The sequence below is a fragment of the Aotus nancymaae genome, unplaced genomic scaffold, assembly GCF_030222135.1.
Source record: "Aotus nancymaae isolate 86718 unplaced genomic scaffold, 86718_ANA_hifiasm-v0.15.2.pri h1tg000011l, whole genome shotgun sequence".
Lineage (NCBI taxonomy): Eukaryota > Metazoa > Chordata > Mammalia > Primates > Aotidae > Aotus > Aotus nancymaae.
This window is the reverse complement of record NW_026988422.1, coordinates 56,832,340-56,849,617: the sequence shown is the minus strand read 5'-3', so window position 1 is coordinate 56,849,617 and position 17,278 is coordinate 56,832,340. Positions and strand designations below refer to the sequence as shown.

At 41.8% G+C, this 17,278-nt stretch overlaps 1 protein-coding gene and 1 pseudogene across 3 annotated transcripts in view; one reads left to right on the top strand and one right to left on the bottom strand.

Annotated features, from left to right (window-relative positions):
* Window positions 1-17,278, bottom strand: part of PSEN1 (presenilin 1) — an 89,724-nt gene that overhangs the window by 34,257 nt on the left and 38,189 nt on the right. For all 3 annotated transcript variants that reach the window (XM_012438206.2, XM_012438205.3, XM_012438207.3), the window contains exons 4-6: window positions 11,756-12,006; window positions 8,935-9,076; window positions 3-70 (exon numbers count right to left, since the gene is read on the bottom strand). In XM_012438206.2, coding sequence (XP_012293629.1) covers window positions 3-70; window positions 8,935-9,076; window positions 11,756-12,006 — 461 coding nt within the window. The remainder of the gene's footprint in view (window positions 1-2; window positions 71-8,934; window positions 9,077-11,755; window positions 12,007-17,278) is intronic.
* LOC105707275 (large ribosomal subunit protein eL6-like) lies at window positions 4,825-5,691 on the top strand (annotated as a pseudogene).

Genomic DNA, 17,278 nt, shown 5'->3' with positions numbered 1-17,278 from the left:
ACCCCAAGTAAATGAATGAAAAAAAGAACAGCAGCAATAGAGATGATATAATAAGCCAGGCATGGATGACCTAGAAAAGAAAGCATTTCAATATAATTAACTAACAGGTCCCACAACCTTTTTTTTTTTTTGAGATGGAGTCTCACTCTGTCACCCAGGCTGGAGTGCAGTGGTGCAATCAATCTTGGCTCACTGCAATCTCTGCCTCCTGGGTTCAAGTGATTCTCCTGCCTCAGCCTCCAGAGTAGCTGGGAATACAGGCACGCACCATCATGCCCAGCTAATTTTTTGTATTTTTAGTAGAGATGGGGTCTTGCCATGTTGCCCAGGCTGGTCTTGAACTGCTGACCTCAAGTGATCCACAGGCCTCAGGCTCCCTAAGAGCTGAGATGACAGATGTGTACCACCATGCTGGGACCGCATCTCTCTTTAAAACAACTTCATAAAATAGTACAATTTGGGAAAGGCCAACAGAATGGCTTAAGACATTGGTACTCCTTGGACATTTGAATATTCTAAATTAAGCTGACTATCCAAATACAATGTAGTTGTTTTTGGTATGCTTCCACAAAAATTTTCCAGCATTTTATTACAAAAATTTTCAAATACACAGCAAAATTTAGTAATTTTTACAATGTACACCCATATATCACCTAGAGTCTACCATTCATATTTTGCAGTACTTGGTTTATAAAATTTCTGTCTAGCTTCTCATCTATCAGTCTTTGTTACTATTAATACATATCAAAGTAAACCAAAAGGCCAGGTGCGGTGGCTCACGCCTGTAAACCCAGCACTTTGGGAGGCCAAGGTAGGTGGATCACAAGGTCAGGAGATCAAGACCATCCTGGCCAACATGGTGAAACCTGGTCTCTACTAAAATACAAAAATCAGCTGGGTGTGGTGGTGCCTGAATATGTTAATTTGTTATTTTCATATGCATTTATTTTATTACTGTAAAGAAAATATACACACACATTTAAACAGGCCTTTCTCATCTTGCAAAAATCCCTAGTTCAGCTTTCCTGTGCAAAGGATGTGAAAGAAAAGAGCCCTGCTTTAGTACACAACAGTATCTTCTCTAAATCCTGAAGTGCCAAGGCCAGAAATCATCTGACTTTAGCAAGTTATAGTTCCTTTTATGACAACTTATATATAATAATTAACTGCCTTTTCTGTTGCTAACATTTTAAGGTTTGGTCTTTTAGCTTCTAGGGCTTGTCACGGACATTGCATAACCAACTACTGATACGAGAAATCCTCAGGCAAGTTACTCAATCTCTGACTCAAAAGCTCCTTTACTTATACTGGGAGTCAGGTATAAACAACTTTTTTCTATAGAATTGTTTGTGCATGCTAAGATTTGAACATTTAAAAACATCACAACAGAGGCCGGGCGCGGTGGCTCAAGCCTGTAATCCCAGCACTTTGGGAGGCCGAGGCGGGTGGATCACGAGGTCAAGAGATCGAGACCATCCTGGTCAACATGGTGAAACCCCGTCTCTACTAATACAAAAAATTAGCTGGGCACGGTGGCGCGTGCCTGTAATCCCAGCTACTCAGGAGGCTGAGGCAGGAGAATTGCCTGAACCCAGGAGGCAGAGATTGCGGTGAGCCGAGATCGCGCCATTGCGCTCCAGCCTGGCTATCAAGAGCGAAACTCCGTCTCAAAAAAAAAAAAAAAAAAAAAAAAAACCTCACAACACAAATAAACAAGTAAATGTGGAAATCTGGCTGAATACAAATCTCTCAGACTGTCTAAAATGAAGGATGGGGCCGGACATGGTGGCTCAGGCCTGTAGTCCCAGCACTTTAGGAGGCCGAAGGCAGTGGATGACCTCAAGTCAGAAGTTCAAGACCAGCCTGGGCAACGTGGCAAAACCCCGTCTCTACTAAAAATGCAAAAATTAGCCAGGCGTGGTGGCACATCCCTGTAATCCCAGATACTCGGGAAGCTGAAGCAGGAGAATCACTTGAACCCAGAAGGCGGAGGTTACAGTGAGCCAAGATCATGCCACTGCACTCCAGCACTCCAGCCTGGGAGACAAACAGAGACTCTCTCTCAAAATAAAATAAAATAAAATAAAATAAAATAAAATAAAATAAAATAAAATAAAATAAAATAAAATAAAATAAAGGATGGATAAAACATGGACAAAACTGACAAAAAATATATTAAGAAAGGTTCCAGATAAGATGAATAAGCACATTCCACTCTCTGTCCCACTGAACACAGTTGCAAAACCTGGGCAGAAAGCAGACAGTAGCTGGTTGCAAGCAATGGAAAGTAAAGAGAAGAAGGTGGGCTGGAAAATTAGAAGTACTAGCAGTTAGCTGACCATTTTTTCCCTCCACCTGTATTCCACACAACCTATGTGGGTATTAGCAAGACAATGGGAGCTCCACAAAACCTCTAGCTCTGGCTTGAGGATCTGGAAAGAGGTCTCCTAACACCCAGAGAGTGTAAAAATCCAGTTTTTCTTCTTTTCCCCTTTTCTCCATTCTCTTATGCGGAGTCTTCACAGAATCGTGTGGTGATGGATGGCAATGTGGGTGGCAGAAGTCTAAAGTTCAGAGGGAGGGAATCCTTCCTCTCTGGAAGGATGTCAGTCCTGAAAGAGTGGGGCAAACAGCTCTTGCTTTCTCTCTCTCCTCCCACATTTTGGGCCTGACTTTAGGAAAATAAAGTCCACTTTCTGGCTGGAAGAATGAAAAAGGGAAGCCCAAGAAACCACAGGGAGATCACAGAATGAGAGAAACTCATGAAAGTAATCTCTTAAAGCTGTTTACAAACTTGTGGGTCCATTCCCCAGGTGAGCAAGTATGTATATGATCCTCAACAGCACACGCGGACCCTGATGACCAAATTACAAATAGAATACCACTATACCAGTCTCAGACTGGTGACTGGGTGGCATTTACATGGGGCAGATCTAAGCAACACTGCAAAGGCTTTGAAAAATGAACTGATAATGTAACCATAACTCACACAAGGCTGGCTGGACCTAATCCAATCAGATCAATTGGCCAATAAAAAAAAAAATCAACATCCTTGAAGCAAGAAGGGCAGGCAAAAACTGTTAAAATGAAAGGAAATTTTTTAAAGTCTCAGAAGAAAAAACGTAAAGAAGGGCTAAATGGGGAATTTTAGAACTAAAAATAAAATAACCAAAAACATTTCACTGAATAGGTTTAGTAACAGAAAGCAAATGGCAGAAAACTTGAAGACAGATCAATAGAAATTATCTAACCAGAATAACAGTGAAAACAAATCAGAAAATAAACAGAGCCTCAGAGACCTGTGGAACAATAAAAAGTTATTTGTGTCATCACTCCCAGAAGAGAGTAAAGAGTCAGGCACGGTGGCTCATGTCTGTAATCCCAGAACTTTGGGAGGCTGAGGCAGGCAGATCACTTGAAGCCAGGAGTTGGAGACCAGCCTGGCCAACATGGTGAAACCCTGTCTCTACTAAAAATACAAAAATTAGCTAGGGGTGGTGTCGCATGCCTGTAATCCCAGGTATTTTGGAGGCTGAGGCTGCAGTGAGTCGAGATCATGCCAATGCACTCCAGCCTGGGTGACAAAGTGAGACTCAGTCTCAAAAAAAAAGCCAGACACCATGGTGGTTCACACCTGTAATCCCACCGGCACTTTGGGAGCCCCAGGCAGGCGGATCATTTAAGGCCAGGAGTTTGAGACCAGCCTGGTCAATATGGTAAAACCCTGTCTCTACTAAAAATTAAAAAAAAAAAATAGCCAGGCAGAGTGACAGGCACCTACAATTCGAGCATGCTGGGAGGCTGAGGCAGAAAAATCACTTGAACCAGGGAGGCAGAGGTTGCAGTGAACCAAGATTGTGCCACTGTACTCCAGCCTGGGTGACAGAGCAAGACTCCACCTCAAAAAAAAAGAAGAGAGTAAAGAATGTGATACAGAAGAATTTTGAAGAAATAATGGTTGAAAAGTTTCCAAATTTGGTAAAAGACATAAACCTAGAGATTCAAAAAGCTCAGTGAACTCCAAATAGAATAACAAAAAAATCCTCACACAGTCCCATAATTAAACTACTGAAAAGAAAATTTTGAAAGTGACCCGAACAAAACAATGTATTATTTATAGAAGAACAGTAATTGGAATGACTATGATTTTTATCAGAAACCACAGAGGCTAAAAGAAAGAACAGCATCTTTTAAATGCTGAAAAAAAGGAACAATCAAGACAATTTTATGCCCAGTAACAATATTCTTAAGTAATAAAGGTAAAATTAAAACATTCTAAGATGAAGAAAAATTAAGAGAAATTGAGGCCAGCTGACTTGCTTTAAAGAACTACTAAAGGGAGACATTCAGAGAGAAGGCAAATAATACCAGAAGAAAAGAGGTGGCCTGGCATGGTGGCTCACACCTGGGTGACAAAGCAAGACTCTTATCTCTAAAAAAATTAAAGGACCCCAGTGAAGCAGTCCTACTGATGACAATGAAATGGTACAAAAGATAATTCCTTCGATTTATGTGCTAGTAGGTATTTGAGTAGAAGTGATATGCAAAGGGGAAAACAAACCAACCATGGGCCCTTTGGGCTAAAAATATTGCATTAGAAGTTATGTTTAAGGATGAAAATTTAAACCATTAGATTAAATATAATTTCCCAAGAAGTAACAGGAGAGACAAAAAAGTTCATCATCTGAGACTTACACCTAGTTAGCTTTAGGAAACTGCAAAGAGGACCAAAGCAGGAAGCAGGAAGAAAAGCAAAAGCCAGAATCAATGTCAAGCAGAAGGCAAGAAATAAGTCAAATGGAGGTCTCTTTCCCATCTTGCAAGATGGCGGGTGAAAAAGTTGAGAAGCCAGATACTAAAGAGAAGAAACCTGAAGCCAAGAAGGCCGATGCTGGTAGCAAAGTGAAAAAGGGTAACCTCAAGGCTAAAAAGTCAAGAAGGGGAAGCCCCATTGCAGCCGCAATCCTGTTCTTGTCAGAGGAATTGGCAGGTATTCCCGATCTGCCATGTAGTCCAGAAAGGCCATGTACAAGAGGAAGTACTCAGCGGTTAAATCCAAGGTTGAAAAGAAAAAGAAGGAGAAGTTTCTTGCAACTGTTACAAAACCAGTTGGTGGTGACAAAAACGGCAGTATCCGGGTGGTTAAACTTCGCAAAATGCCTAGGTATTATCCTACTGAAGATGTGCCTTGAAAGCTGTTGAGCCACGGCAAAAAACCCTTTAGTCAGCACGTGAGAAAACTGCAAGCCAGCATTACCCCCGGGACCATTCTGATCATCCTCACTGGATGCCACAGGGGCAAGAGGGTGGTTTTCCTGAAGCAGCTGGCTAGTGGCTTGTTACTTGTGACTGGACCTCTGGTCCTCAATCGAGTTCCTCTGCAAAGAACGCACCAGAAATTTGTCATTGCCACCTCAACCAAAATTGATATCAGCAATGTAAAAATCCCAAAACATCTTACTGATGCTTACTTCAAGAAGCAGCAGCTGCAGAAGCCCAGATACCAGGAAGGTGAGATCTTTGACACAGAAAAAGAGAAATACCAGATTACAGAGCAGCGCAAGATTGATCAGAAAGCTGTGGACTCACAAATTTTACCAAAAATCAAAGCTATTCCTCAGCTCCAGGGCTACCTGCGATCTGTGTTTGCCCTGACAAATGGAATTTTGTCCTCACAAATTGGTATTTTAAATGTCCTAATAATCTAATTAAATAAGTGATTACCTTAAAAAAAAAAAAGAAAGAAAAGAATAGAAATAAGTCAAATGGCAATAACGTCCAGAAAAATTAGGTTCAAAAAGGTCACCGGATTTGACCAAAGGAAAAACTGGTAACCACATGATAAGCAGTTTCCATGGAGGTATGACAAGAGAACCCACACTTCAGGGAGCTGAGCTGAGGACTGAATTTGAGAGGAATCTTACGAAATAGCTATGTGTGTTAATCCAGTCAAACTCTGGACTCAAATGTCCATTCTGACCTATTAGGTTCTGACCCACACTAGCTGTGTGACTCCTGCCTCAATTCATCATCCATAAAACTGGGATAATAGTAGGGGCTACCTCAAAGAACTAGTGTTTAGATTAAATAAAACAAGGCAGATGTAAAGCTATACTTTCCTGTATATGTCACTGCTCAAGATTGGGAAAACCTACATATGCTTAAAAGCAGAGAAAAGAAGAAGTAGTTTAGAGATGGTGCTTTCTCTTTTACATGTAAAAATATGAAAACACAGAAAAATTAAATAATTTCCTAAGATTACAAGTAAAGAACTCTGAGTCCAGAGCTCCGTCTATCCAATTACACAGGTATTTTGTAAGGAAAAGGCAGGAAATCTGGATAAAAATTCTAGATTATAAGAATGAAAAGGTAGAATTCCACCCTCCAGTAAAATCTGAGAAATAGAAGAACAAAAGTATCACAGTGGGGCTGGGCGTGGTGGCTCATGCCTGTAATCCCAGCATTTTGGGAGGCCGAAGCAGGCAGATCACGAGATCAAGATGGGGAAACCCCATCTCCATACACAAACAAAAAAAGTATCACAGGATCCTGATAAAAGTCACAAGGTCAGTCTACTAAAGCAGAGAAACTAAAAGCAAGTAAACACGTACAGACAAAATATATATGGTGAAAAAAGGGATAAAGGAAAGGAATTAAGAAACTAGCATTTTTAAAGTAGGGGAGGGGAACGCTACCCAACATGGATTTGTATCACTTGCTTTTTGACCTTCTGAGTGTTGACAACAACCTGTCATCATCATACATATCTTTCATCTTTAACGGTCTCCATACACTAACAGATGATACAGATGGTCATCACTTAACACTTCTACTCACTCAAATGTTCAAAAAGCAAGGTTAAACTCTGTATAATTTTAAAGTTCACGAGCATTGAAAACGTATGAGATACTACTAGTAATCAACTAAATGCAAATTAAGACATTTTCTTTACCTATAAAAACCAGCACAGAGTTAAAAAAAAAAATTCAGCACTGGTGGGGTATAACAGATACTCTCATTCACTACTGGTGTTAAGTACAAATTGATAAACTTTTTGAAAACAGGATTTTGTGTACCAAAAGAGTTATAAATATGTAGATAATTTGCCCCAGAAATTCTACATCTAGGATTTTACTCTAAGGAAATAATATGAAAAACTGAAAAAGTTCTAGGCATAAAAATATTACTGTTTTTTAAAATAGTGAAACACCAAAAACAAACGTCCAACATCAGGGACATTTGAGAATTAAATTACAATGTACTCGAGGTCAAACATCACGTAGCCATATAAATATTTTCTAACAATTTATAACAGAAAAAATGCTTATGCCAAAGTAAAAGAAAGGACGCACAGTGATTATATATTTTAACCATGTTAGAAAAGTATACAGAAATAAACAGTAGAAGGAAACAGAGCAGACTCCAACATTTGGAAAGTTATTTTTTTTGGCAGGGGGGCGGGGTAGAAATAGGTCTCACTATGTTGCCCAGGCTGGTCTCAAACTCCTGACCTCAAGCAATCCTTCTGCCTTGGCCTCCCAAAGTGCTGGGGTTATAGGCACAAGCCACCATTTATTATTTCTATTATTTGAAAATGACCTTAAAGGTCCATGACTTGTGATAATGTATTTTTTCTAAGGTATGAGTCTGAAATGTCCTAGCTGGCTGAAACCTGACAGTAAGTTACTTGGCAAGAAAGTGAGCTAGGGGAGGAGAGGCTGAGAAGGGTGGGTTTGTGTCTTTCCTGTATAACCTCTCAGTCCTCACTTCCCAAGGAATGAAGTAGTAGAGATGGTGAGGGGATGCATGATGGCTACCAGTTTAGGCAAGGTATGACCAGTCATCAGTGAGTTTAACATCAGCATCTGTAGATGGCTTTATTGTTCTGTTCTCCAATACAAAAATCTGATTTTAGTTACACCATATTTGATAGGGACCATTATATCCTATAGTGTCATTTGTGAATGAGAGGATTCACAAAGGTCTTAGAGTATATTTCTTCAGTATACTGTAAATCAAAATATTAAAACCACTTAGGGCCAAGTGCAGTGGCTGATGCCTGTAATCCCAGCACTTTGGGAGGCCAAGGTGGGTAGATCACTTGAGGCCAGGAGTTCAAGACCAGCCTGGCCAACATGGTTAAACTCCATCTCTACCAAAAATACAAAAATCAGTCAGTCATGGTGGCACACGCCTGTAATCCCAGCTACTTGGGAGAAAGAGGCAGGAGAATTGCTTGAACCTGGAGGGTCCAGGCTGCAGTGAGCCAAAATCGTGCTACTGCACTCCACTCCAGCCTAGGTAACAGGGCAAGACCCTGCCTCAAAAAACAAACAAACAAACAAAAAACCACTTAGATTGTGCTACTATATGAAAATGTTTATTTTCCAGTTATGCCTTTTCGTGTTTTCTGGGTTTGTTTTTTGAGACAATGGTCTAAAAAGGCACTGAAATCCAAAATAATATGAACTATCACTAACTCTTAAAATAAGTAATATAATAACTTCACTATGAACTATCACTCACTAACTCTTAAAATAAGTAATATAATAACTTATATAAGTAATATAATAACTAATCATTAGATACTTTATACTACTTTTTCATGACATATAGATGCCATGAATATAAAATACTTCCAGTACTTGTTTCCTTGTTTTCTTTTATAGTAAAAGGGTCTTGCTATGTTGCCCAAGCTGGTCTTGAACTCCTGGTCTCAAACAATCCTCCTGCCTCAGCCTCTGAGGCTGGCACATGCACCTGGCTTCCTTTCTCTATTTTTTGAATGTTCCACAGTGAGGAGGAAAAAAACTAAAAGTTAACTTAGCTCTAGAAGACAAAACCTTTTTCTTTCCTGATCAGTTAAAGTACTGTGACAGGAATAACCAACCATAAGAACAGGGTGGAAAGCAAAATTCTGTGTCTCATGCTCACCTTATAGCACCTGTATTTATAGAGAACCACCAGGAGAATAGTCATGACAACAATGACACTGATCATGATGGCAGCATTCAGAATTGAGTGCAGGGCTCTTTGGCCCACAGTCTCGGTATCTTCTGTGAATGGGGTATAGATTCTATAATAAAACAAAACACAAAAGCCCTAGGTAAGTGTTAATGGAGATCCTCAACCACATTACTATCTCCAACACAGAATTTTATTTTTCTCAATTCAATTCATATCTTATAAGTCACTTCCCCCAACTCACCAATCTAGCTAAGAATTTTTAACCTGAGAAAAACAGCTACACTCTAAAATAATTGCTTCAAAAAAAGTATCTAACATGGAAAGAAGACCTTACATGTGAACCAGACAATGGCTCCATCTAGTGGGTGTTTTATATTGAAATAATTATAATACCTCATCAAATGTTCTTTCGCTACAGCTTATTAGGAACTTGTTAAAGAACCAGATTCTGCCACAAAAACCACATTGGCTAACAAGTGGTTGTTAAAGGTAATATGGCTTATAATGAGTGCCTCTCATCTGTAAAGTAATTGCAACTGGAGTTTTCTTAAGATAATGTGACATATCCATCTTCCCCTTTTCTCATTCACAGAAAAACATTTTTATTCCATGTACCACTATTCCCAGCAAAAAAGACTATTTCTTACTCCTTTATATTTATGGACGGCTATGAGAATAAGTAATGGCAATGACTTTTAGGAAGATGTGCTGTGTATTGAACTTCCAAGAAAAGGAGTGAATTCTGCTGACATGTCCTATGTTATTTTTCTCCCCAATTCCTTCCTACTGCCAGAATTTAGGCTAGGGCTCCAGCCTGGACCCTGAAGTAACCTAGACGTTGGAAGCTAAAGAAGAAAGGAGACTGAGTCCTTGATGAATGTAACCAGTGTACCAATCTGGACTGCCTACCTCTGTACTGCTCTATGAGAGAGAAAGTATGTACATTATTTAAACCAGTTATTTGGATTTTCTATAACAAGGTCAGAAAATTTTCTGTAAAAAGCCAGATAGTGAATTTTTTTTTTGAGATGGAGTCTCACTCTGTTGGCAGGCTGGAATGCAGTGGTGTGATCTCAGCTCACTGCAACCTGTACCTCCCAGGTTCAAGCAATTCTCCTGCCTAAGCCTCCCCAGCAGCTGGGACTACAGGTGCACACCACCACACCAAGCTAATTTTTGTATTTTTAGTAGAGATGGGGTTTCACCATGTGTTGACCAGGATGGTCTTGATCTCTTGACCTCGTGATCCGTCCACCTTGGCCTCCTAAAGTGCTGGAATTATAGGCATGAGCCACCGCACCCGGGCCACATAGTGAATATTTAAAGCTCTGTGGGTCATATGGTCTTCATTGCAAATACTCAACTGTGCCACTGTAGTGTGAAGCAGCCACAGACAATGTATAAACCAAGGAGTATGGTCATGTTCCAATGAAAGTTTATTCACAAGTTTGTGAACAACTTTGTTACTACACCTTTGTGGAAAGGTAGCCAGCACATCTGGCCTGTGGCTGTAGCTTGCCAATGTTTGTTCTATAATACGTTGCCAAACCTAACCCTAACCTATAAGAATAATATTCTTCAATCCCTCCAGCTCTAACCCCTGCCCTTCACCTGCTGTCTTCGATGTTCTCCCAAAAGACTAAAAGTTTGGCTTTCAGAACACCATGTAGTTTTTCAGACACTTCACAATTTCAAATTCTAAAACTCAATTAAAACTCTTCTTTGGGGCTGGGCGCAGGGGCTCACACCTATAATCCCAGCACTTTGGGAGGCCAAGGCAGGTAGATCAAGAGGTCAGGAGTTCAAGACCAGCCTGGCCAACATAGTAAAACCTCATCACTACTAAAAAAATACAAATATTAGCCAGGTGTGGTGGCGGACACCTTTAATCCCAGACACTCAGGAGGCTGAGCAGAGAATTGCTTGCACATGAGAGACAGAAGTTGCAGTGAGCCAAGATCATGCCACTGCACTCCAGCCTGGGCGACAGAGCGAGACTCCGTCTCAAAAAAACAAACTCTTCTTTGGGACCCATGAGAGCCCTAGAGATGGAACTAGATGACATCTGAATGGAAGCATTTTTCTTGGAGGCCAAGGGCTGACAGCAGCACCAGGGAATCCACATGACAGCTCCCCAAGAGTCTAGTTATTTATCCTTTCAACTAATGATTTTTTTGGCCATTTATTATATACCTCACCCTAGAGACACAGTACCCTCACAGGCCTTGCAAAAAAGAAGAAAATCAGGCATTAAATAATGTAAATAAATATATATTTGTAAATTGTGACAAATGAGAAAGGACAAGTTGCTATGGGAAAGAATACCAGGAAGGACCTAATCATGTTAGGAGAAACAAGAATGTTATCTTTGAGGATTTAACATTTAAGCCAAGAGGAGGGGGATGACAGAAATTTAATCCACCAAAGTTAGAAAAGGAAAGAATATTCTGGTGGGGGAGGGGAAGAAAAAAAAAAGAATAATATTCTAGACAGAAGAGCAATGGGCGCAATGGCCCTGAGAGGGGAAAGAATTTATATGTTCAATTCAGCATAACTTCAGCTCTATCCAGTAACACCATATAGGAAACATACCTCTGCAGTGTTCCTTTTCACCACTTAAAACATCAAGTAATAACCCCTTGCTCTTTCAACTGCTCCTGATCATCAGAAAGGATGGACTCTCTAGTTGCCATGCCCCTTCAATGCAGAGGCGTTCAAGGTAATAATGACATGCTGCAAAGAAAAGTCACACTGGCTTTGAGAATAATAAAACAAAACTCATACGTACAGCTGCCCATCCTTCCGGGTATAAAAGCTGACTGATTTGATGGTAGCTACGACCACCACCATGCAGAGAGTCACAGGGACAAAGAGCATGATCACATGCTTGGCGCCATATTTCAATGTCAGCTCCTCATCTTCTTCCTCATCTTGTTCCACCACCTGCCTCGAGTTACCCTGGGGTCGTCCATTAGATAACGGCTCAGGGTGGCCAACTCTCCGCCTATCGTTGTGCTCCTGCCGTTCTCTATTGTCATTCTATAAGCACAAGAAAAACTTTTTCAGTAAATCAGACTCTCAGCAAAATCAAGGTAATATTAAGACCCCAGATTAACAATAGGCCCATCACTGCATGAGTTCTAAAAACCTGATGCAAGAAAAAAACAATTTACAAGAAGTATGAAGTTTAAAAGTCTAGATTATTTATCACTGTTCACTGAAGGCACTTAGGTCCTCTCTTTTACCTGGGTCTTGGCTTGCTTCATTCTCTCTGTTCATCCCAGCATAATACAATTGTTTATCCTTTGAGATGTAGCTTAAATACTGACACCTGCATGGAACCTTCTTTATTGGCTGCAGCTCCAAGCACTTTTTTCAATTCAGCTTTTTAACTGTGATTCCAGACCAGTTATGCAAGGAACTTACCTTACCTTATTAAGACTTTAAAAGCCTTGTGTCAGAGAGGCTGGGTAAAATAAGGCTGAGACCTACTGGGCTACATTCACAGGTTAGGTATTCTTAGTTACAGGATGAGACAGGAGGTCAGCACAAGACACAGGTCATAAAGACCTTGCTGATAAAACAGGCTGCAATAAAAAAGTTGGTCAAAACCCACCAAAACCAAGATGACGATGAGAGTGACCTCTAGTCATCCTCACTGCTCACTATATGCTAATTATAATAGTTAGCATGCTAAAAGACACTCCCACCAGCACTGTTACAGTTTACAGATGCCATGGCAATGTCCAGAAGTTACCCTATATAGTCTAAAAAAGCGAAGTACCCTCAGTTCTGGTAATTGCCCACCTCTTTCCCAGAAAACTCATGAATAATCCACCCCTTGTTTAGCATATAATCAAGAAGTAACAGGCTTCGTGTGGTGGCTCATGCCTGAAATCCCAGCACTTTGGGAGGCCAAGGTGGATCACTTGAGGTCAGGGGTTCAAAACCAGCCTGCCAGGCCAACATGGTGAGACACCCTCCCCTACTAAAAATATAAAAAATTGGCTGGACACGGTGGCTCACGCCTGTAATCCCAGCACTTTGGGAGGCCAAGGCAGGCAGATCACCTGAGGTCAGGAGTTCGAGACCATCCTGGCCAACATGGAGAAACCCATCTACTAAAAATACATTAGCTGGGCATTGTGGTGCATGCCTGTAATCCCATCAGCTACTCAGGAGGCTGAGGCACGAGAATGGCTTGAACCTGGGAAGCGGAGGTTGCAGTGAGCCACGATCGTACACTGCATTCCAGCCTGGACAACAAGAGCAAAAACTCCATCTGGGAAAAAAAAAACAAGAAAAAATTAGCCAAGCATGGTGGTGTGCTCCTGGTATCCCAGCTACTCTGAAGGCTGAGGCAGGAGAATCGCCTGAACCCAGGAGGCAGAGGTTGCAGTGAGTTGAGATCATACCACTGCACTCAAGCCTGGAGGAGAGAGTGAGACCCTGTCTCAAAAAAACGCAAAGAAGTGACAAAAAGTATCTCTCTTACCCAGGCTGGAGGAAGTGGAACGATCTCAGCTCACTGCAACCTCTGCCTCCCGGGTTCAAGCGATTCTCTTGCCTCAGCCTTCCGAGTAGCTGGAATATAGGCGTACGCCACCATACCTAGCTAATTTTTGTATTTTATTATTTTTTATTTTTGAGTCGGAGTTTCGCTCTTGTTACCTAGGCTGGAGTGCAATGGCGTGATCTCGGCTCACCACAATCTCCGCCTCCTGGGTTTAAGCAATTCTCCTGCCTCACCCTCCTGAGTAGCTGGAACTACAGGCTCACGCCACCATGCCCAGCTAATTTTTTTTGTATTTTTAGTAGAGACGGGGTTTCACCATGTTGACCAGGATGGTCTCGATCTCTTGACCTTGTGATCCACCCGCCTCGGCCTCACAAAGTGCTGGGATTATAGGTGTGAGCCACCGCGCCCGGCCTAATTTTTGTATTTTTAGTAGAGACAGAGTTCACCAAGTTGGCCAGGCTGGTCTCAAAGTCCTGGCCTCAACTGATCTGCTAGCCTTAGCCTCCCAAAGTGCTGGGATTACAGGTGTGATCCACTGCACCCAGCCATCAAGCTACTGCTCTGCCTGTGGAGCAGACATTCTTTTATTCCTTTCTTTCTTAATAAATTTGCTTTCACTTTACAGATTAGTTTCAAATTCTTTCATGTGCGAGATCCAAGAATCCTCTCTTAGTGTCTGGATTGGGACCCCTCTTCTGTAACACTTTTATCCTTATCCTGGGCTTATCTTTTCCTATTCTTAAAGTTCAGGCCAGGTGCAGTGGCTCACACCTGTAATCCCAGCACTTTGGGAAGCCAAGACAAGTGGATCGCTTGGGCTTGAGCTCAGGAGATTAAGACCAGCCTGGGCAACCTGACAAAACCCCGCCTCCACAAAAAATAAAAAAATCAGCCGGGCCTGGTGGCATGTGACTGTAATCCCAGCTTTTCTGGAAGCTGAAGAAGGAGGATCTCTGGAGCCCAGGAGGTGGAGGCTGCAATGAGCTGAGACTGCATCAATGCACTCCAGCCTGTGTGACAGAGTGAGATCCTGTCTGAAAAAAAAAAAAGTTGCGCTTTTTTCAGTATCACTGTTCATATCTTTAAGTACTGTCTTTGTAAAGAGCAAGGTAAGTAACACAAGCAATAACAACAATAAAAATAACAGGTGACTTGCCAGGCACAGTGGCATATACCTGTAGTCTTAGCTACTTGAGAGGCTGAGGCAGAGGGATCACTTGAGCCCAGGAGTTCAAGTCCAGTCTGGGTAACATAGCAAGACCTCATCTCTAAAATAAGAAAAAAACTAAAAACAATTAAAAATACATGACTAAAAAACCAGGTCCTCCCATTCCCAGATAAGTAAATAGGAGATGAAAGTAGATTGAGCATTACTGTTAAGAGTCAAAAAATAAGCTTGAGTAAGCTAAGGTTCTCTTAGGAAAATTATTTGAGAGCAAGCCTCTCTCGGACCTCCTTTCTGACTACACGGTATAATAATTACTAATAAGTATTACTACTATTCATTTAAAAAAACACTCCATGATGGCTGGGCAGTGGCTCACACCTGTAATCCCAGCATTTTAGGATGCTAAGGCTAGTAGATCACTTGAGGCCAGGACTTTGAGACCAGCCTGGCCAACATGGTGAACACTGTCTCTACTAAAAATACAAAATTAGCTGGGCATGGTGGCACACGCCTGTAATTCCAGCTACTCGGAAGGCTGAGGCAGGAGAATCACTTGAACCTGGGAGGCAGAGGTTGCAGTGAGCTGAGATCGTGTCATTTCCCTCCAGCCTGGGCGACAGAGACAGACTGTCTAAAACAAAACAACAAAAAAAACACTCCACATTTAATAACAGCTTAAAATGATTACAGTGTACCTGGGACTGTGATAGATGCTTTACATTTAATTCTCAGTCACCCCATCATCACTTTTCAGGTGAGGAAACAGCCACAGCTGGTGAGTATTACAGAGAAGGTTTAAACCCAGGCCAGCCTGACTTCAGAAATCAACTTCTTAACTACCTCTTAATTTGCTGTTCACAAGACAAACATGGGAGCTCTACAGACCCAGTGTGAGCTGAAGGTTCTTATTTCACTTTAAATATATTCATCCCACAAGTAATTATCAAAATTCTATATTCCAAGTACTCTGCTGTGGCAATATTGAAATTAATAAGATCTAGAGACTGTCCTTAAAAGGTTCATAAGCTGGTTTTCAAAACAGGTTGTAAAGAACTCTGCCATACCAAGGACTTCAGACTTCACCCTAGGCAATAGAAAGTCATAAAAATTGTTAAGATGGGACAGGCACAGTGGCCTGTAATCCCAGCATTTTGGGATGCCAAGATGGGTGGATCACTTGAGGTCAGGAGTTCAAGACCAGCCTGGCCAACATGGTGAAACCCCACCTCTACTAAAAATATAAAAATTAGCCAGGCATCGTGGCAGGAGCCTATAGTGCCGGCTACTCAGGAGACTGAGGCAAGAGAATCACCTGAATCTGGGAGATGGAGGCTGCAATGAGCAGAGATCGTGCCACTATACTCCAGCCTAGGTGACAAAGTGAGGCTCAAAAAAAAAAAATTGGTAAGGTTGAAGAAGTAACATAATCAGATGTTTCATTTTTCAGAAACTTGATTGAGTGGCAATGAATGAGGTATCCAGCATAAAGAACTAGGTAGGTGGTAATGGTATTGGTACAGATAAGGAACACAAGAAGATAAGCAGGCTGGAAGAGAGAAGTTCTTCAGAGAGACAACCAGGCAGTTAGGTCCAATGCCAGTTACCAACAGGAATTTCAAGCTCAGAAGAGTCACAGGAAGTCACTGGTCTCTATAGCCTGAGAAATAGATAAAATCTCAGGTCTCAAATGAATGAAATAGCTGTGGATGGAAAAATATAGTGAAAAGATGACCAAGGAGAGAAGTGTAAATAACCCATAAGTGGCAGGTGATGGGAGAAAACCAGCAAGAGAGATTGAGAATAAAGGAAAGGGAAGAAAACTCAGGAATCAATATAACACAGAAGCCAAAAGAGGAGCACAAATCAAAGAGGTATCATCAACAGTCAGGCAGGATGAGCGCTAAAAAGACCCTGAATTGGCAATGGGATGTTCATCAAGGGTTTTATGGAAGTAAAACTGAGAAGAGGGAAGTCAGGTAGAGATGAGACAGGATATTTCCCTTGAGGCCCTCATAGCTGGGGTGTGGCTTGTTTACTCGGCAAGGCAACCACCCACTCAAACCCCTTGCAAGAGGGAGGGAGCGAGTAGAGGGAGGGAGCAAGTGTGGGAACCAGAGCAACTTCTGCTCCTCTCGGCGGGAGCAGGCTCTGTGCAGGCCCTGCAGCAGCATCCAGGCGTGTTAGAACTAATGCTCCTTCAACTCTGCTGTTCGGGGATGGCCAAGTGCCAACTAGCTCAGTGGAGGGTCAGGGTGGCAGCCCCTGCCCTCTCCTCTTGGCACCCAGGTTCTTGTCTGGTGTCCAGGAATAATCAGGTCACACGAACAGATTGAAGGGTAGTGTATGCAGGGGATTTTACTGCATGATGGAAGTGGCTCTCAGCAGGATGGAGAGTTAGAAAGGGAACAGTGTGGGAAGAAGGTGATCTTTCCCTGAAGCTAGGCCATCTCCAGCCAGGCCCTTTCTCCAAAGTTGCACCATCTGAAGTTACCATGTCTGTCCATAGTCTCCAACACTCAGCCGCTTGTATCCTTGACACTCTGCTGCTTGTATTTCTGATGATCAGCCACTTGTATTTCCAACACTCAGCCATTTGTATCCCTGACATTTAGTTGCTTGTGTTG